Raw genomic sequence first — 26,979 nt, 5'->3', positions numbered from 1 at the left:
GATGATTTACAGTACGTAGTAATATTGTTTTTTTAGCCATAAAAAATTTTGATTGCTGTATTTAAAACAAATATAATTTAAATAGTATAATAAACTCTAGATCAGTTGACAGCTTAGAAAATGTGTTTTGATCGATTGATTTAAAGGAAAACGACATTGTAATTCAGACACGCCTCTCTTACATTTGCTGCTTTTTGACAGCTCAGATTCGTCCTTTTTTTTTAAATTTCTATTTCTGAGATGTTTTCAATGGGCAAGGACCATGCCTGCAGCTCATTCCAGCATTTGCAGTCCCAAACTTTGAAGCCATTTTTAAATCGCATGTGGCTGAAACAGGGCAGCTCACCTGAAAACATGAGTTTGCTGTTGGCGCTTGACGTGTGCATTAAAGATGCTGCATGGTCCCTCTTCAGCCTGAATGACAGGGTTTATAATTCTAATTTTATTTGTTATTGCATAGCAGACGCTAGGACTGGTGAACAGGGTTTGGAGGATAAGGATACAAAAAAGGAATAACGAGGCTCTAGAAGTTGAAGGATAAATAAGGAGAGGGTAGATTTACAAAATGAGGGAGCAAGATACTCAAGATTTACTACAAATTCTTTCAAACAGAGTCTTTATCAAGAAGGCTGGGCTGTTAGCACAGTTAATAAAATGGATTCTTAATTGTTAATTTCTCAACAACATAGGTGTAACGATTCATTTTAACAACTGTTTGATTCTTGTAATAATTTGTGGTTGCTGAGACAATTCATAGTCGATATTAGTTCATTGTGAACGATCCAGTTGGATTTGAATCTCTGACCTAAACTGTATCCAGATCATCTTCATCCAAACTTCCAGCAGTGAGACTCAGACAGAAATTCCTGCTACTGAACAGTGAAGTTTTCCAGATTCTTGGATTTCTTCCAGATCATCAAGTGGAAATGAAATCTGTGTCCAAACAAACAAGTAAACTAGAATGAATGTCAAATCCATTCACATGTTAGTTTCCTAAAGTTCACCACTGTTGTTTTTCCACATCAAAGAATCCAAAGGGAACATTCTCAGAACATTCTAGTCACTGGATGGTCATCCATGGTGATCCATGTTTTATGATATCATCACGTGTGTGTTGACCGCTGTGATACACTTGATCGTGTTTAGGTTATAGTTATTAAACCTATCATGTCTTAGTTCAAATGGTATTTTCCAATATTGATATGATTGATTTATGTCCTTTTGAAATCATTTCCTAATGCTTTAGGTAGAATTCATTAACAGAATGCCTCAGACAGATGGATCTGCTTGGATCGTAGAAATTGATCCATCGGTTAGTCGTTCCACCCCTAATCAACATTTAGAGAAGAATAAGATTTGTTCATTTTGATATTTTTACAACATTTCTGTATTGCTTTGCTCATGCTTTTGTTACTTGATGGGTTTGAATTTCCAGCTTTTAACATGTCAAGTGTCTCTTTCTGTTTGCTAGGTGAGTCAGTATACATTTGCAATGTGCAGCTACAGAGAAAAGAAATCCGAACCACAAGAGCTTCTGCAGCTGGATGGCTATACTGTGGACTACAGTGACCCTCAGCCGGGTAACACTGCACAAACCGAAAATAAATCAAATGCGCACAAAGCTAAGAAGCCAAAAACGGTATTTCTTTTTTATTTTAGGCCTGGACGGTGGCCGTGCTTTCTTTAATGCAGTGAAGGAAGGAGACACCGTGATGTTTGCCAGTGATGATGAGCAGGATCGCATCCTGTGGGTCCAGGCCATGTACCGTGCAACTGGCCAGTCCCACAAGCCTGTTCCACCCACTCAGGTCCAGAAACTAAACTCCAAAGGGGGTGCTTCGGCACAAATGGATGCCCCCATTTCTCAGTTCTGTAAGTAGCCTGAAACAACAGTGCTAACTCAAGCAGAAAGCAGTTTCCATCCACAACGCTGTTAAACCTTACAACCATGAATGTGTGTCACTCCATGTGCTCCACAAGCGCGCTAGCACAACTAACACACAAGCACCTGCCGACATTCATTATTGCTCACTGATACTTCCAGCATCCTATAGACTTCCACTCATCGTCACCACTCCCACAGTGTTCAGAGGTGCAGTTCCATGCTATGCCATCAGTATGTTTGCAAGGAACAACCAACCTGAACTCCCAAAAAAGACTTTGAATATCAAACAGGTCACCACACATAATATTTGAACATTCAAGCCTGCTGGGGTTAAATTCAGACCGAGACTGCCAGGGTGTGCTGCTCTTGTTTTAATACCGGTTCTGCTTAAATCTTAGCGGCTGCTGCGCAGACGGCTGCATGTGACCCAGAGACAGGTTTCTCCTTGTTTTATATGTCCTGGAAATGACAGCGAGGCCAGCCATGTCTAAAATTTGTAATCAACATTTCACTGTACTTGCACTTTTGAGCAGTCCTCAGGTCAAATAGCAAAATAAAGGTAAGACTGACGAAGAAGTGTGGCTTCTGCACCAACTTCTGTTGTAACCATCCCTTGTGTTCCTCCCCCATTTAGGAAGGTTAATAATCTTTTGCTTTAGTCAGTCTGTAGTGACTCAGGTTGGTTCTAACCTGCAGTTATGCTATCATTCATTTCTTTGTTACGGTGGCCATGAAATGCTTATCACACCAACACATCACTCAAGGCTAAAGCATAATAAAGATCACAATAACAAATAAAAAGGCTAAACCTCTTTTGTTTTAACGTTTCTTTTTGGTTTCTGAAATGGTTTTTTTTTCTTCTGTTTTACGGAAACAGCAAAGGTTAGATACTATGGCTGAGTGGATGATGACGTTTGCCCATCATTTCAACTGAAAGTCATTGGGCATGAAGCGATACTGGATACACTCCGTACTAATCATAAAACTTATTTCAGTAAACGGCCGTTGTAAACGTCAAAAGTCAAGCGTCATCGTCAAATCAGCAATGTCCTATTGTACCCACTTTTTCTGCTTTTGAACATTTCCTCAATCTATTTTAATTTTTTTGGAATTTTGTTACGGTATTCTTTTTATATTTAGAATTTTGTTTTGATTTTGTTTTGATTTTCTAAAATGTAATGTTGTTTTTTTTTTTTTTTTATTATTTTTCTTGCTTTTTTTTGCTTTTTTCCTTGTGATCCTAAATATGTTTTTGTGTTGAGTCATTTGTTGGTGAGATTTGCACCTCAGGGCCACCGTAGTTTGTTGATCTAAACTGAAAGCTACATATCTGCACTAACACAAACCTTTTACTTGGTAGATGTTATGCACCACACTGATCAACAGCTCACATAAATAGATCCTGCTATTCAGAACCAAACTTTTTGTGTGCATTTTAAAAGATATACATAAATAAATTGGCATTTTTTAATTGATGCCTAGAAACAGAGTATCAGTAACAGCAAATATAAAATGTTTATGTCGCTCCTTGACTGTAGGAAAATACACGCATTGGGTCAGTTATTTAGAATCCAGTCACATAAAAGTCTGTGTTTCTCCATTGGTTTCTTTGTCCAGTATGTGGTTGTTCTTGTGGTTAGCTGACTCCTCTGATGCCAGCTGCTGCCATTCAAAGCCTCCTCACAGTGGCTCAGACCTCCTTACCCTCCCTGAAACATTGTGGCACAACACGCGTACATGTTTCACCCCCTGGTGGTCTTGAATGGCACTTGGACCATGACATGCACAGCCCTCCTGACTCTTCTGCAGTAGAAGGATGGAAACCAAAAGAGTCCTATGAAGGTTCTGGAAATGTTGCACAAGCCTGATTCCCTTTTTATTTGAGAAATGCAGCTCAGTTCACATCACAAATGCACTTCTAAACAAGGTCATATTCTTTCATTCTGTAGATTGATGTGCATTTTGTCAAATATGGTATTTTTCCGTGACCTATCTTGGAAATATTTAACGCTGGCTTTTGAGCAAGGAACAACGGTGGTTGAAGCTTGGTGGAAAAATAGCTTTTGTTGATATTGGAAACCACAGTTAAAAACCTCAGATTACAACACCTAAAGTCCCACTCCTGTTTTTTTGTAAAATTGTTCACAGTGGTCTTTCAATCATTATTAAGCAGTTTTTGGCTAAAAACAAAAAACCTGCGTCTTTCTTTTTAAATAGTTCATTAGAAATTTACTTTTGGGTTGTGGATGGGACTGTTGGCGCGGAAGTTAGCCTATTTGATTTTTCAGCATGCCTTGGTCTGCACTCCATCCCGCTAGCGACAAGCATCTCAAAAGTCCAAGCTAACAGTAGCGTACGACAAGCTGCCATGTGGCAGCCCTGCTAATGTTAGCTACAACATTAGCATAGCTAATGTTCGCTACATATGGCAGCTCGACGGCAGCTCAGTTGAGGAAAACGGGCATGTTCTCTTTGGCTCCAAGTGGAGGATTTAGAATTGTAGCAGAGAGAAATGAATGCCTAAATAGAAACTGAGACAGATAAGTGGAATCGTAACAAGTACAAATAGTATTTTCTGTCTGTTCTGACCGGTCAATACTTTGTGTGTACAAGGTTAGAAAAATAAAAACAAACAAACATGTCTTTCCAGGACTGTTTGGGAATGAGAAGTCCCAAAGCTGAATTAGGGACCTCCGTTTTCATAATGTTTTCATGAGACAATGAGAGCACACAGACACACAACTGATTCTTTTTCTTGATGTCTTCCTGCTTATTCTAAAGTGCAGCTGTGTCTGGCTCACTCCTGCAGTTCCACCCAGGAATGTAAATCAAGGTTTATCAGGAAGAAATTATGTATGAGCAAAAAAACTGTAGAAAAAAGAGCTGTACTTTACTGCAACAGGTGCAGTAACAGAAATGTTGGGTCTTCATTCTGCTGCCAACAAAAGAAAAAGAGTCAGACATCTTGTTCTTATGTACGACGGAGTTTTAGGGCCAGTTTACAAAAAAAAAAATTTTAATTACGACTTTTAAGAAAAAAAACTTGTAAATAAATTTATGACTTTAAATATCGTAAAATTACGAAAAAAAGTCATAGATTAACGAGGAAAAAACACCAAAGTTTACCGTTTATCGGAGCCTAGCATGAAGAAGAAATATGTGGAGCCTTTTGTGAAGCTTTATTTCAAAATCAGATTATTTTCAGTGTAGCCGTCTTTCCGGGTTTTGGTGTCGGTAAAGCGGAGTTTCATTTGTAAAATAAGGAGCTCAGAGAGACGTTTGGGTGTAGAGGACCGCTGCTGCCTTTATTCTCCTTTTCATTCACGTAACCTGAAGTTCATTTGTCACCTGACGTCATGAACCTGTCATCCCAACACCAATGCGGAAGTAAACGGTGTTACATAAGCCCCCTCCCCAAGATGAAACGTCCCGTTTCAACATAAAACAATAAAGAGGAATGAAAATAGTCTTTTATATTGGCATTAGAACGTTGACAATAGTCAAAAAGTGCTGCTCCTCCTCAGACGGAAGCATCACAAAGACTTAGGCTACGTTCACACTGCAGGCTGAAACGACCAAATTCCGATTTTTTTGCCCCGGTGCGACCTGTATCGGATCTTTTCATGACAGTCTGAACAACACAGATCCGATCTTTTCAAATGTGACCCAGGCCACTTGGGTATGTGGTCCTGAATCCAATACGTATCTGATCTTTTTAAATGCGACTGCCGTCTGAACGGCCAGGCCACATGTATCCGACCCGTACGTCATTGATACGCTACAAACGTCATCATTCTGCGTTGAAGTAGGCGGGAACAAGAACATAAACATCAACCATGGTGGATGATGCTGCTGAGACCAGTCAGTGGAAGGGAAGCGAGGTCACCGATTGGATTCATATTTGGGGTGACAGCTGGTGTTGAACCTTTCCGGCGATTAATTTTTTTTATTTCTCCCCTTTCCGACTGTGGTCAGAAGCGCGGGGGACCCAAGGCGGATCCTCCTCCTCCGCCCTGTTCTGACCCTTAGATTTTCCAGGATTGTCCAGAACGGGTTAATAAAGAGTCCATAGCTTCCTCCGTAACACACAATATGAATGCGCGCCCACACTGCCCCCCCCCCCTTCCCATTCTCTACCGCTGCACGCACTCTCGCCCCTCTCTTACACACACGCGCGCGCGCATGCGGCCCCAGCACATACACATCCCCATTCTACTACAGTGGTTACAGACGATCCCGGCTCCAATGCCTTCTTAAAATGAGAAGATTGTAATTGTGCTGGCTCCTTTGGGAAAATAAATGTAATAATGCAAAAAGAGCTCCGCTGTTGACAACACTGTTGTTGACATCCATTGTTAACGGTAGCTACTTCCGCAAACAACAGTGACGTCGTTCACCGTTGAGTACTCTTCTGCGCATGCGGGTCACTTCTGGGTCATTTCACGGTCACACAGGAGATCACAAAAGTTCACATTTAATTGGAAATGTGAACAGCGCAGCAAAAAAATTTGATTTTTTCAAAGAATCCGAATTGAGCATTAAGCCCTACAGTGTGAACATAGGCGTAGAGATCTTGTCTTTAATGGAGGAAGAAAGGATCCAAGTGGACATCTGCAGGGACACCGGTGTCTTCATCAACGGCTGCAGAGATCCTTGAAGTCGCCAACAATGAATAAAACATAAAGAAATTGTAAATCAAACAAATGATTGTTGATCAATAAGCATTCAGCTCATCTGTTCAGCTACGTTTAGTGGGTCTGCTCTGCTGCTGCACGGCGTTCACTTGCTGCTCTGTAAGATCACCTCCACTTTAATCTCGTAAAATGACGACCTTTTCTCGTAAATCTACGACTTAAAATCTCGTAATTTTCCTTTTTTTTTGTTTTTTTTTGGTGACCCTAAAACTCTGTCGTACTCTGTCGAGAATTTAAGGCTGTTTAATTGTAAACACAGTCATGGTAAAGCCTCAGAATCGAAATAAGTAATTACAGGGATAAAACATTTCTAAATAAATAAATAAAAAATTTGACTGAAACTTTCTTTTAAAACTATTTCAATGTTAAAGACTAATAAATTAGTGTTTTTCAACCTTTTTTAGCTAAGGTTCACCAAAGTCATGACTCACACCAGCAAAGCAAACAAAAACAAAAAAGGAGACTGTATTACTAATGTATCAGTCCCTTCAAGATCTCTCATGTATTTTATAAGGCGCAAAAACTGGAAGTTGTAATTTTCAACTAAAGGCTGTATAGAGATGTGCTGATTTTAAGAGTATTTTATGTAACCTCACAAAAAACAAAAAGAATGAAAACAAGAGCGATTTCTTGAAGTCTAAACTTGAATTTGTCCTTCAATCCAGACATTATTTGAAAGAAGCTGTTTCAGATAGAAACATGTCTTGGGCCAAACGCTGTGGCTGTTTAAGATTCAGTAGTTGTTTGGTTAAATTATGAATGCATAAAGTGTTTGTGTGATCAGAGCTTTTCTTTTTTTAAGGTCTCTTTGTTAAAGCTACAATCGATGCTAAAACTTTCAAAAGTTTGTTTTTTCATTCTGCATGCATCCGATATTTTCCAGGACCTTCATATCCTCTTTCAAAATAAAAGTGTCAATTCTATACAGACCAAACTTCCCTGAAGTCTGCATTTCTGTGTTTTACTCTGCTTGCCGGCATCCTTTTTAACACGACTGTGTCTAATCCGACTAAACGTGTGACCCTGGGCTCCTAACCTATTAATATATTAATATATATTACCTATTAATATACCTGCAGTGGAGTGATGAGGATTGTTTCTTCTGTCCTCCTCCCTCTTTCTCTGTCCTCCCTGTCTCTTTCTTTCTCTCTGAAATGCCTCAGCATCTGTTGTTCACTTATCTTCACATGTGCTCGCGCACCACCACCCACAAACGCTCACGTTGGTCTAGGCTTTTTCCAGTTGTTTCTTCTTCATGCTTTGCCTGGACCCTTCTCTAGTAATGCAGCTGCTAGGTCAGGGACTCTGGTGATTGCTCCAGCCTTGTTGCTAGTCTTTATGTTATTCTGGTTTGTCCCTTCTTACCCTGCTGTCTTCTAGCTGGACTCAAGGGTAAGTGCTTCCCTGTAGCCGGCACTGCTCAGATAATCCTCGCCGATTATCTGACAAATGCAACGTTCTTTTTCTCTTCTTTCCCTCTTCTCCTTTTTCACGTCTCGCTTCATGTCTTAGATATTAGTTGATGATTTTTTATTTTAAATAACCTCAGCTTGAGGAGCAAAGTATAAGCATCCATTCATGCCAGCATAGGATGCATGTATTTTATCTTTAGGAACTTATTATTTGGCTAAATAACAAAGAAAGCTGATCTGATAGTTGTTGTTTTTTGCATAATTGCCTTCTCTCTTTACTCTTATTGGTGACAAGACCCTCAAAGAAAAGTAACTTGATCTGAAGCTTCAACATGATAGAAGAACGATTGAAAGTGTACAATTAAGGTTTTCATTTTAAGTGCTAAAGCTGTTGTGAGAAAATTAATTAAGACTTTTTTTTGGCATGTTTATCAAGCTTCAATGCTGAGGGCTCAATATCATTGAACTGTGTTTTACTTTGAAAATGTTCACGATGAGAGTTGGCAAATATGTACGCGGAGTATTCTGAATGCCAGAGAATAGAAGTAGTCACTGCCGCCCCCCCTCCTGATGAAATACTCCGGACCCCACCTCCCCTTTCCTCCAACAGCAGATGGGCCTGTAGTTAGAAGCTCAGCAGGCGTTACACCTCCAGAACGGAGATGCTTTATTTTCATTTCTTTTTGCCTGAACAGGAGAACACCTCTGTCATGTGTCCATACTTTTTGTACAGATACAGGCGTTTTCATTCATTCCCCCCATCTCCTAGAGAATGATACAGTTTTGCCTCTGTCGGCTTCATGCTATTTACCCATGTACTTGCACCAGATTGTATTGCTACCCTGTTAGAGTTCTCCGGTAGTGGTATGCCTGTTAGTGTGCTCCTTAAAGATCATGACTACTTTGTAACATGTTTAAGTATTGTCAACTTGCAAATGCGTAGAGAAGAAATGAAAAAAAACAAACCAAAACAAATCCATGAAAAAATAGAATTGCAAATTTGCAAATGGATGTGCATGACTCAGATTTCAGCAAAGTAATGGAGTCTCAAATCTGCTTTGGTAATTTGGTCTTTTTATTGATGTTAAAGTCAGTCTATACTTATACACATTAGTGAGAGGTATGAAGTGCAGAGTTTACTGTGGATCTCCTTTTCTTCATGGACAAATCCCCCCCCCCCAGTGCAGCTTGTAATCCGGACTCAGGTTTCTGCACTTTGTCACACTCGACTTTACTTTACCTCTTTGTTACACCAGCAATTTTTGTTGTAGAACTTGTCTTGGAGTGAGTCTTGCTTTCACTCTGCAACACTAACCCGTCTTCCTGACCCACTAAAGATTGTCTTCACACCAAACCTTCTGTCATCTTGTCTTGTCTCTGTCATCCAGAGTCGACTTCATCTTCAACATAACACCATTCTTTCTGTGTTTCCAGACTTTTGTGTCAGCTGTCCACCCTTCCTCTCTTCCTCCCTGTCTCTGTTGTGTCCCTTTTCTTGTCCCACATTCATTTGTTCACATTTGTCTTACAGTTTTTCCTTTGTTGCCTGAAGTTAAAAAAATAAAGTAAAATCAGGTCCAAGACTCCCGTCGTCCTGAGCTGGAGGGTGACAGATGACAGTCGTGCTCAATTCAGTGTTTCGGTCCTGCCCTGCTAAGATCAGGCCCCCACTTCACACACTCGAATCCCTTCAGTCACCATCACTCATGTCCCCCTCCCTCAGACATGACACCTGTCACTCACAGTGAGGACATGAATGCTCCTCCTATTTAATCTGAATCATTCGTGTCCCCACCATTCTGTCATTTTTTTCTCTGACAGTCTCGTGACAGATCAAATATTCACTTTCAGTTCATAAAATGTCTTAAAAGACGTTCCAATTGATTCAGTCAGGGTTTACAAACCCGTATTTACTTTGTGAGTCACTGTGTTATTTGAAATGTGCTTTCATTTTTGATGACACAGTTGGTTTTGGGGTTATAAGGTAGAAGAACACAACAATTAAAGTCAACTTTTACCAGAACTTTTCATCCATGGCAGAGGAAAAACTCTAGAAAGGAAAAAACTTTAATATTTGAAGTTTTTATTTTTGTGGATCAGCACCCTAAGCTAATCTGAATTCATCTTTTGCCACATAAATGAGCTTTTTTATTAGCACACATCTGAATATTTGTTAGGACCTGAGTGACAACAGTTGCGAATGGCAGAATCTATTGAATTGTATTTTGACAGCACTTTTTCAAACACTCTTTGGATCTTTGACGATGTTCTGGAATGTATGCACCTATCTATCAGGGCATAGGCAAGTAGGATCAATACATTTTCATCTACTAACACAAAAAGACTAGAAAAAAATGAAAGAAAAAAGCGCTTTACGCTGTCAGACACAATGCAAGTTGACAATGTAAGCTGTAAGTGTTTATAATTTGGCTCTAGAAGTAGATCAAAAAGCCCTGGTGGTTCATGTGTAAGTACAGATGGCTTGCTTGTCTGCCTGTGGTTGACTGATGTCCTCTCCTCTGAACCGTGTGCTTTTCCCTGTGCCGTTTGGCTGGATAGATGCTGACAGAGCTCAGAAACATGGCATGGATGAGTTTATCTCCGCTAACCCCTGTAGCTTTGACCACGCCTCACTTTTTGAGATGGTGCAGCGACTCACGTTGGATTACAGGCTCAATGACACCTTCTGCTCTCTGGTGAGTCTCCTTCCTCTTTCATGAGGTTTACACAATGTTTTAAGGGGGGGTCATGTCACTTTATGCTGGGGAGGAGGGCAAAATGAAACAGGCAGGGGTGTCCAATCCGGCTTGGTGCAGTGAAAATGTGTGAGGCCCAACCGTTCAGCCTGCATTGTTTTGAACCCTTATAAATGCAAATAAACGATTAAATGAAAGTTGTTTTGCAATAATAATTTATTCCCATAAACGGGAAATACATATAATTATTTTTTACTAAAACTACTGTGAATTTCCAATTGGAAGTCCAGAAATAAAACAAAGAAATATCTGTCTGAAGAAAACCTTTTGTCAAAATTAAATCTGGGTTCATATGAAATGTTAAGGATTATTCGCTATTAAATGCTCACTGTAGATTTCTAAATTTAAATCATGTTAACAGAGAAAAAACACAAACCTAATCTTATTCAGAAATACAAAATGCTTTGGTTTTGATCACAAAAAACACAAATGTGTTTCTTGTTTTGCCTTGAGGCTCTGAATGTTAGGTACCAACAGGGTGTTGCCTGTGGCAACACCCTGGCTTTTATCCAATCACACTTTTGTCATTTATCCAATCACACTTGTGGGCCAAAGATGATGACAAACATGTGTGTTTTTGTCGTGCAGGGATGGTTCAGCCCAGGCCAGGTGTTTGTCCTGGATGAGTACTGCGCCAGGAACGGAGTTCGAGGTTGTCACAGGCATTTGTGTTACCTGCGTGACCTACTGGAAAGAGCAGAGAACGGGGCCATAATTGACCCCACACTTCTTCACTACAGCTTCGCTTTTTGTGCCTCTCATGTCCATGGGAACAGGTGTGACCTCATCTGTTGACATAGTTACGGTTTGTGAGTAAACCTACAGAGTCCAAGGAGCAGAGCTTTATCCCACACCGTTTTCTAAGTTGGCATATTTGATGCAGATTGCAGAAAACTGTAGGGATTTTGCACAAATTTATTGAGGGTTTCAATATCCTGCATTTACATTATAGTTTAAATTATTTAAAATAAAATAACGACTAGCTGATGAGGGAGGGCAAAAACCATGTAGCGTATCAAGTCTGTGAAAATTGGCCTTATGCAATGCCTTTTGGAGGTAAAGGTTGTGTTGCACAGCCACGATGTACATTTTGCACATTTTCCACAAATGAAGTTTCCGTCTTTTGCGATACATGCGTGATTTACGTAATTTGAAAATGTTTCTTGCGTTCATCATTCGTCCATCTGCACAGATGTTAGTCATGGATTTTGTGAATTCTGTTTAGTTTGGTTAAGATTTACAGAGTTTATGCGTGTTTAGTGTAGGTTTTAAGCACAATTTCCTAAATCTTACGCAATTGTTCCTGATTTTTGCAAGATGCATTCGCAATTTTTTTGTTTTCCACAACTGTTCCACGTATGTCTATTTCACCCCTCCAGCAGTCTATATCAAGCAGGGGTATCCCACTCCCCCCACCCAGCTCGTCCGCACATGGGGTTGGGTCTGTCACGGGGCAATGCCCGGCGCCGTGCTGCAGGCAGGTCGCAGAAGTGTGCCAAGTACGGTGTACAAGGATGCGACTATGGATGCACACAGGCCTTTCTAGCAGATCTCCCCAGTTGCGACTCCCAACGGGGGTCCCCCCATCCCTCCCTAACTGTCTGGCTGGCACCTTGCAGCTGTCTTACAATAGTGTGGTCCAGGAGAATCGACTGTCTAGTTAAAACAAAGCACCACGAGGCGGGAGCTGACCATGGTGCTGACACGATTTCTGCTCAGTGCTCTGAAAGTCAAAGTGAAGAAATCCAATGAAGCTCGGGTTTACGTGTTCTTTGCCGGGTTTATTTATACGTTTTTTGTCGTTTCAACGTGGTTCATTCATGATACATCTGGAAAAGATTTCATGTAAAGACCACAACTTTTCTTACTTTTCCCGCCTATATTCACGTATAATCAATGTTGTGACTGTGTGACACGGCCATTAAAAACCAACATCAATAATCTCGGTTTACACTGGATAATAGCAATGGGCTCTTTTTTTAAAAATGTTCCTAAACAAAGATTCAAAATTGAAAAGAACTTCCCTCCGACATCCTGTGGCAGTCACTGTGTTGTGGTGACAGCTAAAAAATTTGTCTCAAAAATTTCCATTTTCACGACAAACATCATTTCTCAGTTCTAGTGGTGAAATCACAAGAACGTCCTAAAGAAATCTGACAAGCAGCTGCCTATTTCCTGTGAAAATTGGTCGATGAAATATAATTAGGAAACCCATTTTATCAAGACATTTTACTTTGTACGTTAAAACCTTTTCCAGAAGCATCCATTTGTTTTTCCTGTATGTATTTCTGTTATTATCCTTAAAAACGCCGATGCTCACCTTTTTTATGTTTTATCACTTTGGGCTTTTTAGTTTGCATTTCATGTTGAGTTTTCCGATTACCTGCATGTATTTGTATTTCCTTGTTTTCTACCATTTTTCTTTGTGTTTCTTTTTTCTCTGCTGTTTGTTGCCATAGTCTCTCACTGTCCATATTATTCATCCTCCCATGCGTCCGTTAAAGTCAGAGAGGGCAGCAGTTATTGGGGCCCGTTGGGCTATGAGGCCATAATATCCCCAAAGAACCCCCAAAGCCCAGATCCTCGCGCTGCCTCGAAGCGGGCACGCATATTCAAGTTTAGAAAGAGAAGGGAGTCCTTTCAAGGTGAAAAAAGGTGAGACACCAGAGACAAACGGTCACATGATTTGTCACACTCAGCTTTTTGGAAGCGGAACCCAGTCAGTTGCCGTGTCATGTTTGTTTCTTTTGCTGCTGTTGGAGTTTCCATGAAGCAAAAAAGCTCATGTGGGTTTTACTTTCTGGTCCTTGCAGGCCAGACGGGCTGAGCACAGTGATTGTAGACGAGAAGGAACGCTTTGAAGACATCAAGGAGCGGCTGCGTGTCATTCTGGAAAACCAGATTGTTAACTTCAGGTGATTCAAATGTCTTACAGCTGGGGGTGTAACAATTAATTGACTTTACTGATGAATCCGTTAATATCCCTGCGATGCAACCAGATCGATCTGTCTGAGGCAAGTTTTTAAGCGAATCGACGGATAGCATTATGAAATTATTTCAAAATGTTATAAATCCATCGCCGCCGGCAACGGGAGCCGTGAGGGCTAGGCTGCGACGAGTAAGAGGGCCGCCACGGTGCGCACAGAAGCCTGGGGCACGAGCCCGGCTGGAGCCGCCGCGGGTGCAGATCTTGGTGGTAGTAGCAAATATTCAATATATCCATATTGAAAATACCATTGGATATGTTTATTTTACTATTACAACGATCAAGTGCTTCACTGGACAACACACATGTGATGACATCATCAGTCCAATGTGTGGAAAGACTTTGAATAAAGTCATGTGACCATTCAGTGTCTAGAATGTTCTAAGAATGTTCCCTTTGGATTCTTTGGATGTGGAAAAACAACAGAGGTGAACTTTAGGAAACTAACATATGAATGGATTTGACATTCATTCTAGTTTACTTGTTTGTTTGGACACAGATTTCATTTATACTTGATGATCTGGAAGAAGTCCAAGAATCTGGAAAACTTCACTCTTCAGTAGCAGGAATTTCCGTCTGGAAGTTTGGAGAAAGATGATCTGTATCCACTTTAGATCAGAGAATCGGATCGTCAACCACAAATTATGAAATGAATCGAATCATTGTTCAAAGGAATTGTTACACCCCTACTAATGGTCCATCATCTGTACAGGAAGTCTGTTGTGGCATATCACACTTTGGTCTGATTTTCCGTGGCAGATATTTTTTTCCATTTGGTCGTCCAGAGGGAGCTCTAAAGGCCACTCTGTCTTTGCTGGAGAGGGTATGTGCATCAAAACCCAGAGATGATGATGATGACGAAGGCTAGGGTAAAATGCTGATCCCTCTTCTTTTCTTGCAGGTCCTGATGAAGGACATTGTGACCCCAGTTCCACCAGAAGAGGTTAAAGGAGTTATCCGCAAGTGTTTGGAGCAGGCCGCCCAGCTCAACTATCAGCGGATCAAAGACTATGCTAAAGTTGAAGGTAAGTGCAGGAGCACAATGACAGCTGACGTTAGAAACACTCACAGCGTCAGCCAGCTCAGGAGTCATTCTGCACTGTGGAACTCCAACGTTTTTCAAATCCTTTTGTCTTACTTCTCTTTGAGACTGATAACTATTGCGACACACCATTCTGTTATGGGGTGAATGGTGAATCTGTGTCCACGTCGTAGATCAGTAGTGAGAGTTTGTCGTTCGCCTCGTGTCACTCGTTCCAATAACTCTCTCCTTTGTTTCAGGCCTGCTTTAGCTCTGTGCTGTTCTGTAGGCCAACTTGGCTTTTGTGTAGAGGTGTGTGAGTAAAAATGCATTCAAATCCAAAGCACTAAAACTTGTTGATGTCCCGGTCTCTCATTGTGCCTCGACTATTCAAAGCTGTGTCGTAGCCGGCAGCTGGTATTGGATGACTGGACTGTTATCTCGGTATAACTGAACGTCCTCTAAGCCTCCCAGCTCTGAGTTTATGCACACTCTGTCTCCACCACTATCTCATTGTAACTCTCACGTCTTCAATTCTTTACACTGTTCTGTACTCCGCCTCTGCACCCCCACCCCACCACCACCCAAGCCTGGATGGAGCCTGAGCTCTCAGGTCACCTTTGTCCGGTGCTCTTGCTTCAGACCTGCTGTCTTCTGCTTCTCTCTGCTCCTCCACCCAATTCACTTCCTTTGACCTCTTCAACATGTCATGCTGGCTTTGGCCAAAAGCACGGCTGGACCTTAAACAGGCGATGTGGCAGTTTGTGAACCCTTCTAGACGTTTCATCCTAAGAACCAAACTGCCATTGATTTTTCAAATTGATCCATTATTCAGTAAATGCCTAGGTGGGCATATTTCATTTAGTTTGTTGGAATGGAAAGCTTACATTGTGTGTTTTCTCACCAGCCTTAATCCATGGACTTTGGATGGTTCTCAACAGTCCTGTGATGGATGTTGCTTCCACCTTGAGACCAAAATTCCCAGATGGCAGTTTGATTGGTTCCATATTTTCTTTACATGTTTAACTATGGGTAGCTACTTTTATTGTTTTGTAGGTGAGAACAGGGGTTCACAAAGTGTTCAGCAGAGCTGTGCTTCCAGCACCAACCACCACCTGCATGTGCTTTGATACACAACAGCCAGGCTTTTCCTCAGTGGCATACATTTCATACAAAGCAAAAAAAGAAATACAAACACTTTTGTGACACAAAACTGGGACATTTTGTGTTCATCTTAGTTTTTGTGTGTTTTCTCTCTTTCGGCTTTTGCATTTTCTCTGAACAATAAAATGTTTATGCCTTGAAAGAGATGCTTGAAGGTGCTAAAGATACTGAGGCTTCAGACTTCACTATCTTTACACGCGATGTAACTACTTCCCTCTGTCCTTTTGGTTCAAATCCATCCAAAGATTTCTTTTTAACAGTAAACTTCCTGCCCAGCAGGTGGGATTGGTTTCACCTGGAGAGCCCTCTTCCCACTTGCTCCTGTCCTTCTGCTTTCCCTCTTTTGATTCCCGCCTCTTGCATGCCACGGCCCTTTTTTCCCTTTTTTACTGTAGGGAATAAGAGGGAAATGTATGAGCACCCTGTCTTCTGCTTGGCCTCTCAAGTGATGGATTTAACCATCCGTGAGTACCCTCATCATCCTCTCCACACCTTCCCTCCTTCCTCTTCTTGTTTTAAGTGCTCTTTCACCCTCATCTCTTTTCTGGCCTCCTTGTCTTCTTCACAGACCCCCCCCCCATGCTTGTTTTTATCTGTGCCTATATGTGTTAGAGTGAGTGGGGAGCGCATCAGTTGAGAGAACTAAAGGAGTCTGGTGTCCCTCTTTGCAGCGCCATCTGTTTGTGATGATGAGGAGTCTGCTCTGTAAGCTTCTTCATTTTGGTTGGGTGCCATTTCCTTGATTTGAATGCATTTTTATATTCTTTACACTGGGATCTCCTCCAGTCATTGATCATGTGTCAGTGCCATGCTGTGCCGGACAGGTAGGCCTTTTGTTTGCTTCTCACGTCCCCCGGCTGTGATGAAGGATCATCTGTCGACATTACCATTGGACGGAGAAGACAGGAGAGGTTTTAGGATTGCAACGGCTCCACTGTGTATTTACTTGACTCGAATCAGCTGAGCGGCTTCGTTGTGCCTGTCGTCCTACAAAGCGTGTGTGTCCTACCTGTCTATCTGTTTCCAGCGCTCTAAGCTTTTCTTGTTTATTCAAAATCATCACTTTTTATTTTCCAGTTCTCCACGGCTAATGTTTCAGAGCTTTCTTTGTCATTGTGTGTCTGTTGTCCAGAAACCTCAACCAGTGGACACCCAGCAGATTTGATAAAAGGGTCACATGACAGCCTTGACCCACCCCTTCCTTCAGCAATGACCACAGGCACACGCCATCTCTAAACCTCTCCTCTTTATCTTCTCTCTTGTTTTTTGCACTCAAGTTGAGAAAGGGCAAAAGGATCAGAAGGATCCAGGTGAAGCCATGCTAAAATGATAGTTTAGCATACATCCACACATAAAACACAAACACCTGCATGCCTGTATGCATGCATTTACCAGCATCTGTCATGCAGCACATCACACACTAATGCTTTGGCATGCATTCCAGAAACAACTCTGTTACGAAGCACACAAACAATAAAAATACATGTATGTTAGGTACTTTAGGTTGTAGACTTTTTGCATTATTGCAGGCCACCAAACACAGTCTACTGTACAATCCCAGACTATCTCATCAAAAAGCACTTGTCCTCATGATAATACACAGGATAAGCTTTCTGCATGAGTGACATGTTAGGGATGCCCACTCCATAAAAGGCATCAGAAAGTATCCTAAAGTTTAGATAAAGGTCATATTTGATCATAAAAAAACATACAAAGGCACTTTTTTATTCTCTTTATTTTTAAAATCCACCCTTTAATGTGTCGCTTTACTCAAAAGCAGTAAATTTATTAAATTACTTATACTTTCTAATAATAAAACTTAAAGCTTATCAAAGTTGAGGAGCAGACACAAATGTTTAATGCAGATGTACTTTTAGAACTAATTATTACCAATAAATAATCCAACTAAAATAATCCACACATCAAAGTCATGTGATCCTTTGATTGGCAAAATGGAAAAAATCTGCTAAAGTAAAAATACATTTGTCCAGCATTTTTATGCAGATAATAATTATGAATCGAAAAATGTCCCCTAAAATCAATCACGTTTTCCTTTCTTCAATCAAATGTAGGTTACATATGTTTATCATTACTTTGACGGACTAGGACTGTGACATGCAGTACTACATTTGACTGACAAAGTTTAAATATTCAAAGATAAAAAGAGTTTTTTTTTACTTTAAACCACTGGCACTAACCTTAAGAAGACAGTCAACGGTGCTATTAAACAGTTATTATTGCTGTATGCAATAATGCTTTGGACTTAAACATGAAACTGAGAAGCAGAAACTTTTAAAGTAGAAAAACATTTCACTTTACATAAGAATACTGTTTCTGCAATCCAGTTTCATGACTATAGTTTCATCAGGTGAATGTGACTTGACATCACCACGAACGTGTCAGAAAAGAGGTGGAACTTATGCCACGTGACCAAAGAGCCGTCATGCAGACTCCGCCTTCCTGGGGGGGTTCCAGGGACCAAAATCACGTAGTAAAGTGGGTTGATCCTGTCCCCTCCCCAGCATGACACATGGATTCAGATTTCAATTAATTTTAATTCAGTTTTATTTATATAGCCCAAATTCACAACAACAGTCGTCTTAATGGGCTTCATACCGGTAATCATAAACATAAAATCAAAAGGATCACAAATGCATAGAATTCGATAGGATAATACTAAACTGAACTAAACAGAATAAACTTAACTGGCATCCCTGCCCCTAGACCCTCCTTCTCTGTAAGGAAAAACTCCTAAAAAAACAGAATCCGGAAAAAAAGCAGAAACCTCAGGGGTGTCCAAATGAAGGAGGGATCCTCCCCCAGGACGGACAGGCCATGTACCAGAACTCTTAGAGAACAATTAGCTTATCTAACCCTAGAACTACATGTTTAAAGAGTCCAGCAGATGAGCTTCATCCAGATGGGTGGGGGGACGGCTGGTGGGCGCCAGAAGAGCCAGAGGGGGGGTTCACAGCCAAGTGTAGGAGCGGGAGCAGAGAGGAGGTACATGGCCAGATACAGGATATGTACCTGACCACGTGGAGGGTTTGTCTCAGGATGTGTGGGGGGGTCACTATTGTTTGAAACCTTTATAGACTTTAATGAGGTGATAGAAAAATGCAATCCAGCTCATTTAGAGTGGATGTCATGTATAGTTTAAAACTGAGTCTCCATGAATGAGGGGTGTCATTATATAGCGCTTTCTACCCTCTTTTGAAGGCGCAAAGCGCTTTACAGTCACAGTCCCATTCACCCATGCACACACACATTCACACACACATTCACACACTGTGTTCTGCTGCCGAACACTGGCGCCAACCTCCCACCAGAGGCAAAGTGGGGTTCAGTGTCTTGCCCAAGGACACTTCAACACAATTCCGTGCAAGGCGAGAATCGAACCTGCAATATTACGATCATGGGTCGACCGGCCTACCGCTGCACCACAGCCGCCCTGTTTATCCTTTGATGAAGCCATTGTAGATTTTATCAGGTGTTGGAGAAAGAATTGAACTATGACATCCAGCCCATAACCTTTGAAATCATTATGCGGTTCAGGAAAACTCACCTTAGGTGTGGACATAACCTGGTGTGGGACATCCTGTCCCAGAAGTCCCACATAGCTGTGACAGCATCCGTAGGAGCAGAAATTGGTGGTGAGAAGCTCCATAAATCGTATTTTTCAATCCACTCATGAGTCTGTCTGGTTCTGGTTTTTCTTCAGGATTCTTACGAGCAGACCTGGTGGACATGAGTGACTATTCATAGGAAAACAATGGTGTAAAGTACAGTTTGAGTCGTACAGATGTTTTTCTGGTTCTGATGTTTAGAGAATAAATCTGCAGCAGTGGTCAGTGGTGCATTTGAAAACATTTTGAGCGAAGACTGCATTCCTCTGAAACCTCAAACAGATGTGGGAAAAGAATTTTACAAGCAGGATTTTCAGAAGCTGAAGCAGGAATCTAAAATCACACACTCCTCAACCTCAGATGAGACAAAGGCCAGTGTCGTTAAATGCTTTAAGCGTACTTTGAAGGCCAAAATGTGGAGATCCTTATTTGTGAAGTCCAGGAGGTGGGTGGACAAGCTGCAGGACCTCGTTGGAGCGTATAATTCATATCACAGATCCATCAAGATGTCCCCACATCTGTGAACGAACACAATGACAAAACGGTGTTCACTACCCAAAAAATACGCTGGTTTTAATTTAACGTTGGTGATACAGTCAGACTATCTAAGTAGGGCAAAAAGTTTAGGTTTCACATCCAAACACTTTCTCCAACTCCTGATAACATCTACAATGGCTTCATCAAAGGAGAATGACACCCCTCATTCATGGAGACTCAGGTTCAAACTATACATGACATCCACTCTAAATGATCTGGATTGCATTTTTTCTATCACCTCATTAAAGTCTATAAAGGTTTCAAACAAAAGTGACCCCCCCACACATCCTGAGACAAACCCTGCACATCCAGGTGTTGCTGGGGAGGGGACAAGACCAACCCAATTTACCACGTCAATTTGGTCACTGGAACCCCCCCCATGAAGGCGGAGTCTGCATGACGGCTCTTTGGTCATGTGGTATAAGTTCCACCTCTTTTCTGACGCAACAGTTAATATCATCTTAAATACAAGATTGAAGAATCTCCTCCTGTCTTTATTCAAATCATTGTGAATCAGGAGCAGTCAAAAAAAAAAAACGCTGTTTGTGAGAAGATTGTATTTGTGACGTAGAAAATACGCTGGGCAGGCCACAAGCTCCCCGCTCCACTCCATTCTGATGGGATGAATGATCCATGAGCGTCTTTGTTTTGCTGGTCTGAGCTGGAATCTGGGTCTAAACTGTACGGATGGATAGCTCCCTTTTGTTATACTGGTATTGCGGAAAAGAGGTGAAGAGGTGAGTGCAGGCAGGTTGGAGCGGGTGGAGGAAAGTGTCAGGAGTGTTGTGTGACAGAAGAGTGTCGGCAAGACTCAAAGGAAAGGTGTACAAGACGGTGGTGAGACCCAATGAGTTATATGACTAGAGGAGACACGCCCGCTTTAGAAGCCTGGCCGACGGTGGCGGAGCGCGACGCCATCTTGGTGAGGTCGACGACGCCCACATGACATTGATTTCTATTGATTTTAGTGGTGTCTAAGTAGCTTTTATATACTGTATATATTTTTAGATTTAAATATATTTATACATATATATGAATATATTATATTTTATGTATATAATATATATATAGATACATAAATTGTTGTTGTTAAAGAAGAGAAACAGTCAGCCTTAAAAGCTCAAACTTGAATGAAAATGCATTGTTGCAGGACTTCTTACAAATAAAAAAATTATTAGAAAGAATTTTTAAAATTAATTTCTAAACTTTTAGAAGTTTTAGACCTCTTTGACATGTAATTTAAACTATTTAGAAAAATCCAACAATAGGGAAATAAAAAGGCAATAAATAATAATAAAAATAATTATATTATTATTATTATTAATAATAATAATAATAATAATAATAATAATAATAATAATAATAATAATAATAATAATAATAATAATAATAATAATAATAATATTCAAAAGAAGTCCAAAAGTGAACAATAGATTTACCCTAAAAAAAAAAACAGTCTGGCCTCTTATCAAAATCTGTTTTGCTCTTTTTATTGCTAAGATCCACTTTTTCCCTAAGTCTGAGTCCATTGGAAACCTGCAAGAAAAGTTCAGTAACTGAGTCAGAAATGTATAAATCTGTATTACTATAATAGCCTAGTATGCTGTATACAGGTTTAGCAAAATAAAATGTACATTTATATAGATAGCAAATTACACGTACATCATGCAGCATGTTGATAATAGCCCTGCAGCATCATACCTGTCAACTTCATGTGTTCTATTAATGAAGCCCCTGCAGCCTTAAAAGAAAACAAAAATTCAGATACTTACCTGTGAAATGATATACCTACCTCCTTCATGGACTCATTTATCTGATTTTGGCAGTTGAAACCCAAACAATGAATTGGTATTATGCAACAAATGTGTTCACATGCATTCACTGCAGCAGTAACTTGACCTCACCAAGATGGCGGTGCTCTCCTCCCATGAGGAACCACGTGATGTCTCCTCTAGTGATATAACTCATTGGTGAGACCAGCTCTGCTCTATGGGTTAGAGACGGTAGCAGTGAGACAGAGACAAGAGGCTGAGATGGAGGTAGCGGAGATGAAGATGTTGAGGTTCTCCTTAGGAGTGACCAGTTTAGACAGGATAAGGAACGAGTACATCAGAGGGAAGGCTCATGTTGCCTGTGTTAGCGACAAAGTCAGAGAAGCCAGACTGAGATGGTTTGGACATGTTCAGAGGAGGGATAGTGGATATATTGGTAGAAGGATGTTGGAGATGGAGCTGCCTGGCAGGAGGGCAAGAGGACGGCCAAAGAGGAGATACATGGATGTCTTAACAGAGGACATGAAGTTGGCTAATGTTAGGGTAGAAGATGTCCATGATAGAGTGAGGTGGAAAACGATGATTCGCTGTGGCGACCCCTGATGGGAAAAGCCGAAAGAGAAAGAAGAAGAAGAAGTTAGCTTGAGGGATTGAGGGGCTGTAAGCTAGCTTTGTTAGCATTAGACTCACATCTTGTGCATCCTTAACAAATAAACACCTTTAAACATTTGCAACTTCCTAAAATGGTTTTACTCACTATAAAGTAAATAAAACTGACAAAATAAAACTTTATAAATAATAAATGCATGGGTCTCATGTTGTTCTAGTAATGACAGATGATGCAAACATATACAATTTTTCCTGTGAAAAGCAGTCTATTTTTAAGCATTGTATGTCTTACCAAAATGTGAGTGTAGAAAAAGGCAGAGGGAGAGAGGCAAAAAAAAAGATTTGTGTCACATAAACAGGTTTTAAAGCCATATATGTGGAGTTGCTGTTGGAAATAAGATACAAATTCTTTCTATTTACTGTAAAAAATTCTTTCTTTTTTTGAGTGTTTTAAAGAAGTTATCTTTCACGATTTAGGCCAAATCCAGATTCCCTCCCCACCCCCACGGCTACTCCCTACCCCCACATTCAGCCCTCCAAACGGAGACTTATGGAAAACTAGTGTCTTCTAATTCAGACGTCACTCCCACTCGATGATGTCATCAGCTGTTGACGGTCAGCCACGTTAGTGTGTAGCTGCCAGCACTGGGAAAATGTATAACATCAGTTTGATATCTTGAAAAAGTCGTACTAACACAAAAAGTCATGACTTACATTTACACGTAAATGTAAAGAAAAGGGTTTCTGCTCCGCGGCACAGCGCAGAAAACGATCTTGGGCACTCCTATCCCTCCAAATGCCCCTACTTTAGAGAGGTAGGGAGAAGCCGGAGGGGTGGGGGAAGAATTCGGATTAACTTCTTCTACAAAGAGCCTTAACCACGTAACCGTGACCACGTAGCCCCTCACAATATGCATGTTTGTGCTGCCACATTCCAGCTCCATTTTATTGCCACCTTTCTTGCCTGATACTCCAGCAGAAACCCAAACAGCCTTGCTGTCCATTTACTCCATTGCTGTGTGTCATGCAGCCTAAAATGCTTTTACACTAAAATAGATCCCATTTTGGCTGTTATGAGGGGCATTAAGGGCTACACATTACAGCGGAAGTGCTGTGCTTATTTTTACATTTTAAAGTGGTCCACTATAGAGAGGAAAAATCAATTGATTAGTCATAAGAAAAAGCCCTGGTATGCTTCTATGTGCTCGACTAACCACTCATCCCTCACCCTCATCCCTTTGTCTCAGAGAACGCAGGCAACTTAGTCACACCTGCCAAAAAGCTGGAGGAAACCATTCGCCTGGCAGAGTTAGTCATAGAGGTCCTCCAGCAGAACCAGGAGCACCACGCCGAGGTGAGTGACAGCCAGCCCCTCCTCTACCACTTCCTCTGTATATGCTCACTCAATCCACTTAGTTTTATCATCAGTGCACTATAAATAAACCTCTTTTCATCTATGGGTCTCAAGAAAATAAAAAGCACAGTGGAGATGAATTCAGTCAAGGAAGGATGGAGGCAAAGCCGCAGAATCTGTGTAGGGGTTCAATTCCACAGCAAAATAAATAAGGTCTCCATTTTTTGTTTTTAGTGCGATCTCAATCGATTGTCTAAAAGACCAAAGTCAGTAACATCACTAACAATTTACTAAAAACAGTATACTAAATATGTGGTAGGAAGGTCAGCAGAAGTTTGTTTTCTCTTCTGTTTAGTTTAGGGTTTCAGTAAAGACTGAGGTCGAAGCCACAGACAAGATTGTAGAGTCTCCTCCAGTAATAACGTTTATGGGTCATTAAGTAGACCAAGGTCAAATTTTGAAAAAATGGTGTCAGAAGTTTGACACGACAAATGTCCCCTTCTCTTCTTTCCTGCTATTTTGTTTCTTTAAAATGGATTCAAATAACAGTGAAGAGGATTTAACTCTAAAACCTTTCTGTTTATTTTAAACTGAGTGAGTTCCAAAAGCTACTAACTAAATAAATGCAGCATTTAGTTATCTCAGTAAGAAATTACTACAGTCCTGTATTTACTTTAAAACTAGTCAGATCATCAAGAAAGCCGGAAAGATCAAATTTACTTTTTAGTTCAGCTTTATCTGCTGCAAGCATTTGGATTAAAAACCTAAAAAGAGTTTTAGATTTAACTGTGTAAGCAAATAATTCAATAACTTTCCTTTCCTTGTTTGTTTGATATTATAAGGAAAAATCCTAAGTGGGGATTTGATAACAGCAAAACACTCTACAAGCTTTTGCTGTTGTTTTCTCACACAGATCCTATTGTATTAAGGAGATTAGCTGTAAGATAAAAGGTAAAGTAGACATTTAGCTGTTCACATTTAAAACGTATCACTTCATTATTTCAAAGAAGCAGCTTCTATGCTAAATTCTTTTTGCTGCCAGAAAAGCAAAAACACAAAGCAGCGAGCGGAAAGCATGATGACAGTGTGTAGTTGTGTAGATCTGCAGGTGATCCAATGTGGTCGTAGAGAATGCAGATAAAGCAGATTTATTGTATCTCTCTGAATATGCTTGACAGGCGGCAGTCACGAGTTCTGGAGATCAATCGGTACAGTATTTATACTTTTTTTCCCTCCTCCTCAGTCCCCATCACAACCCCTGTATGGCATGTGCGCCACTTTGGCAAGAGACACAACCTATGCAGAGAATGAACTGATAAGCTCTGTAGCAGCGGGGGGGGTTGTACGTCAGTCGAGACAGGCAACTTTTCCAATGTTCAAGCAGCTCACTAGCTTGCACTACATAATCGTGGTCATAAAGCATGTTCATTGAGTCATAAAAAAGATTTCCTTTTTTTCCAAGCATGCTGAAGTAGAAAATTTCCCAAAGTATGCTCCATGTGAACCTTTGAAGTTTGATCCGCCATGAACATTTGCCCCCCCCACCCACCCCCCACCCCCTTCCATCCAATAATGAATTCACAGTCCGCACTTGCCCCAGCATTTCCTCCTCCAGCTTCTCCTCGTTCATCCCCTCTCTGCTGTCTGTTCTAAGCATAAAAGAATTCTGAGCAAATGCCTCAAAAACACCTTATTGTTCTGTACATCTTCCTGTGTTTTCACTGTCATATGATTGGTGACTGTCCAAGCAGGGAAAAGAGGTATGTAGTCAATTTTACAGAAAGCTCTGTGCATGTGAAGTAGATGATGCCTCCCCCTTCAGCTTTACAACACTTGGAGTCTGTCCTTTTGCACAGCTGCATTGATACAACTCAGTAATGTGTGTGATTAAACCCATCTGATGTAGAGCTCTCACAACCCTGGATGTGTCTCTTAAGAACCACCAAAGGCTTCTCCGCCCTTAAGTGTTTTTCCTTTTCGCTCCACTTGAAACACTTTTGCTGCCCTTCCCTTAAGCTGTCATGAAAGCAACTCCTCTTGATTACGATGGAGATTGTATGTTGCTTGCTTCTGTTATCAAAGCGATTTTCTTTTCTGCAGTTGATCAGGTAAGTTTGCGGGTAAGTGATAGGGGATAACTCCTCAGAAAAGTCTCAGGGTGGATTCAGACTGGACACTTTTAGTTCGCTTAAAGGGAACCACAGTTCTACCAGGACCAGGAACCGCCCCTGACCCGTCTTTGGAGGTGGCCTTGGTTCGTTTTCTATCGGACTGAGCTTCGGTTCGCTCTGACATTCCTCAGTCTGGAAACAATCCGTCCTCGGAGTGGAACTATCGGACCAAAATGGCCACCGTAGCTAACAAATCAAAGTAGGAATAAAGCAACCGATGGCAAATATAAAGCAATGGTTGTCGTGTCATCAAAAAGAAAAAAAAAGTCCAACTGTTTCCTAGTTAGAACGTTTATTTTAACACCTGAAAACTGCTTCTGAAATGCTTTTCGGACTCTCGTTGTGCGGCAGGTGCTGCTGTGACGTCACCCTGAAAGCTACTGTGTAGTTTCCTTAACAGGAAAACAATAAAACCACAAGAGACACAGCAACTCTCTGAAATGTGGTCGTATAAATGCAGGCGCACAAAGCTATTTTTAACATGATCCTCATTGCTTCTCATTGTTTTCCGGACAATCTATACATCAGAAACACTAAGCGATGTACCTTCCTACCAGACGTCTCCTCAACACTGCAGCTGCTAGCTTCCTCTGAGCTAAAGCTCACGCCGCTCGTCTCCTCAGTAACCGCCCTGCAGCACGAACCGCCATACCAAAGTAGCAAGTACAAAGTTTGTTCAAGACATTCAAAACCGATCATCAACATGTAAAGTTTTAATAAGTTAACTGTGCCGATAAGAATTGTAGAGCGCAGCACGTCCTTCTTTTAGTTATTCCGCTTTGGACAGATTGTATTCAGACTGAGGAATGTCAGAGCGAACTGAAGCTTAGTCTGATTGGAAATGAACCAAGACCACCTCCAAAGACGGGTCAGAGGGCGGTTCCTGGTCCTGGACCAGGGTCCACTTGGGTGTATTCAAACTGAAAATTTGTTCCGGATTATCGGGGGAAACAAACTCTGGGTCACTTTAACCCTTGTGCTATCCTAGGCAC

The 26,979-nt window shown here is 41.0% G+C and overlaps 1 protein-coding gene across 19 annotated transcripts in view; it reads left to right on the top strand.

The window, feature by feature from the left end:
- Positions 1-26,979, top strand: part of cadpsb (Ca2+-dependent activator protein for secretion b) — a 104,492-nt gene that overhangs the window by 61,772 nt on the left and 15,741 nt on the right. For 2 of the 19 annotated variants that reach the window (XM_078946766.1, XM_078946753.1), the window contains exons 10-20: positions 1,472-1,580; positions 1,660-1,872; positions 7,960-7,971; positions 10,551-10,687; positions 11,336-11,523; positions 13,561-13,662; positions 14,493-14,556; positions 14,635-14,758; positions 16,314-16,382; positions 23,710-23,816; positions 24,995-25,024. In XM_078946766.1, coding sequence (XP_078802892.1) covers positions 1,472-1,580; positions 1,660-1,872; positions 7,960-7,971; positions 10,551-10,687; positions 11,336-11,523; positions 13,561-13,662; positions 14,493-14,556; positions 14,635-14,758; positions 16,314-16,382; positions 23,710-23,816; positions 24,995-25,024 — 1,155 coding nt within the window. Of the gene's footprint in view, positions 1-1,471; positions 1,581-1,659; positions 1,873-7,959; positions 7,972-10,550; positions 10,688-11,335; positions 11,524-13,560; positions 13,663-14,492; positions 14,557-14,634; positions 14,759-16,313; positions 16,383-17,195; positions 17,229-23,709; positions 23,817-24,994; positions 25,025-26,979 lie in introns of all 19 variants that reach the window. The other 17 variants (XM_078946769.1, XM_078946760.1, XM_078946767.1 and 14 more) reach the window with 11 other exon arrangements.

Source organism: Oryzias latipes, chromosome 5, assembly GCF_053564925.1.
Source record: "Oryzias latipes strain Hd-rR chromosome 5, Olatipes_Hd-rR_3.1".
NCBI classification, from domain to species: Eukaryota; Metazoa; Chordata; class Actinopteri; order Beloniformes; family Adrianichthyidae; genus Oryzias; species Oryzias latipes.
The sequence above is the reverse complement of the archived record's forward strand: the minus strand, read 5'-3'. Positions and strand labels throughout refer to the sequence as shown.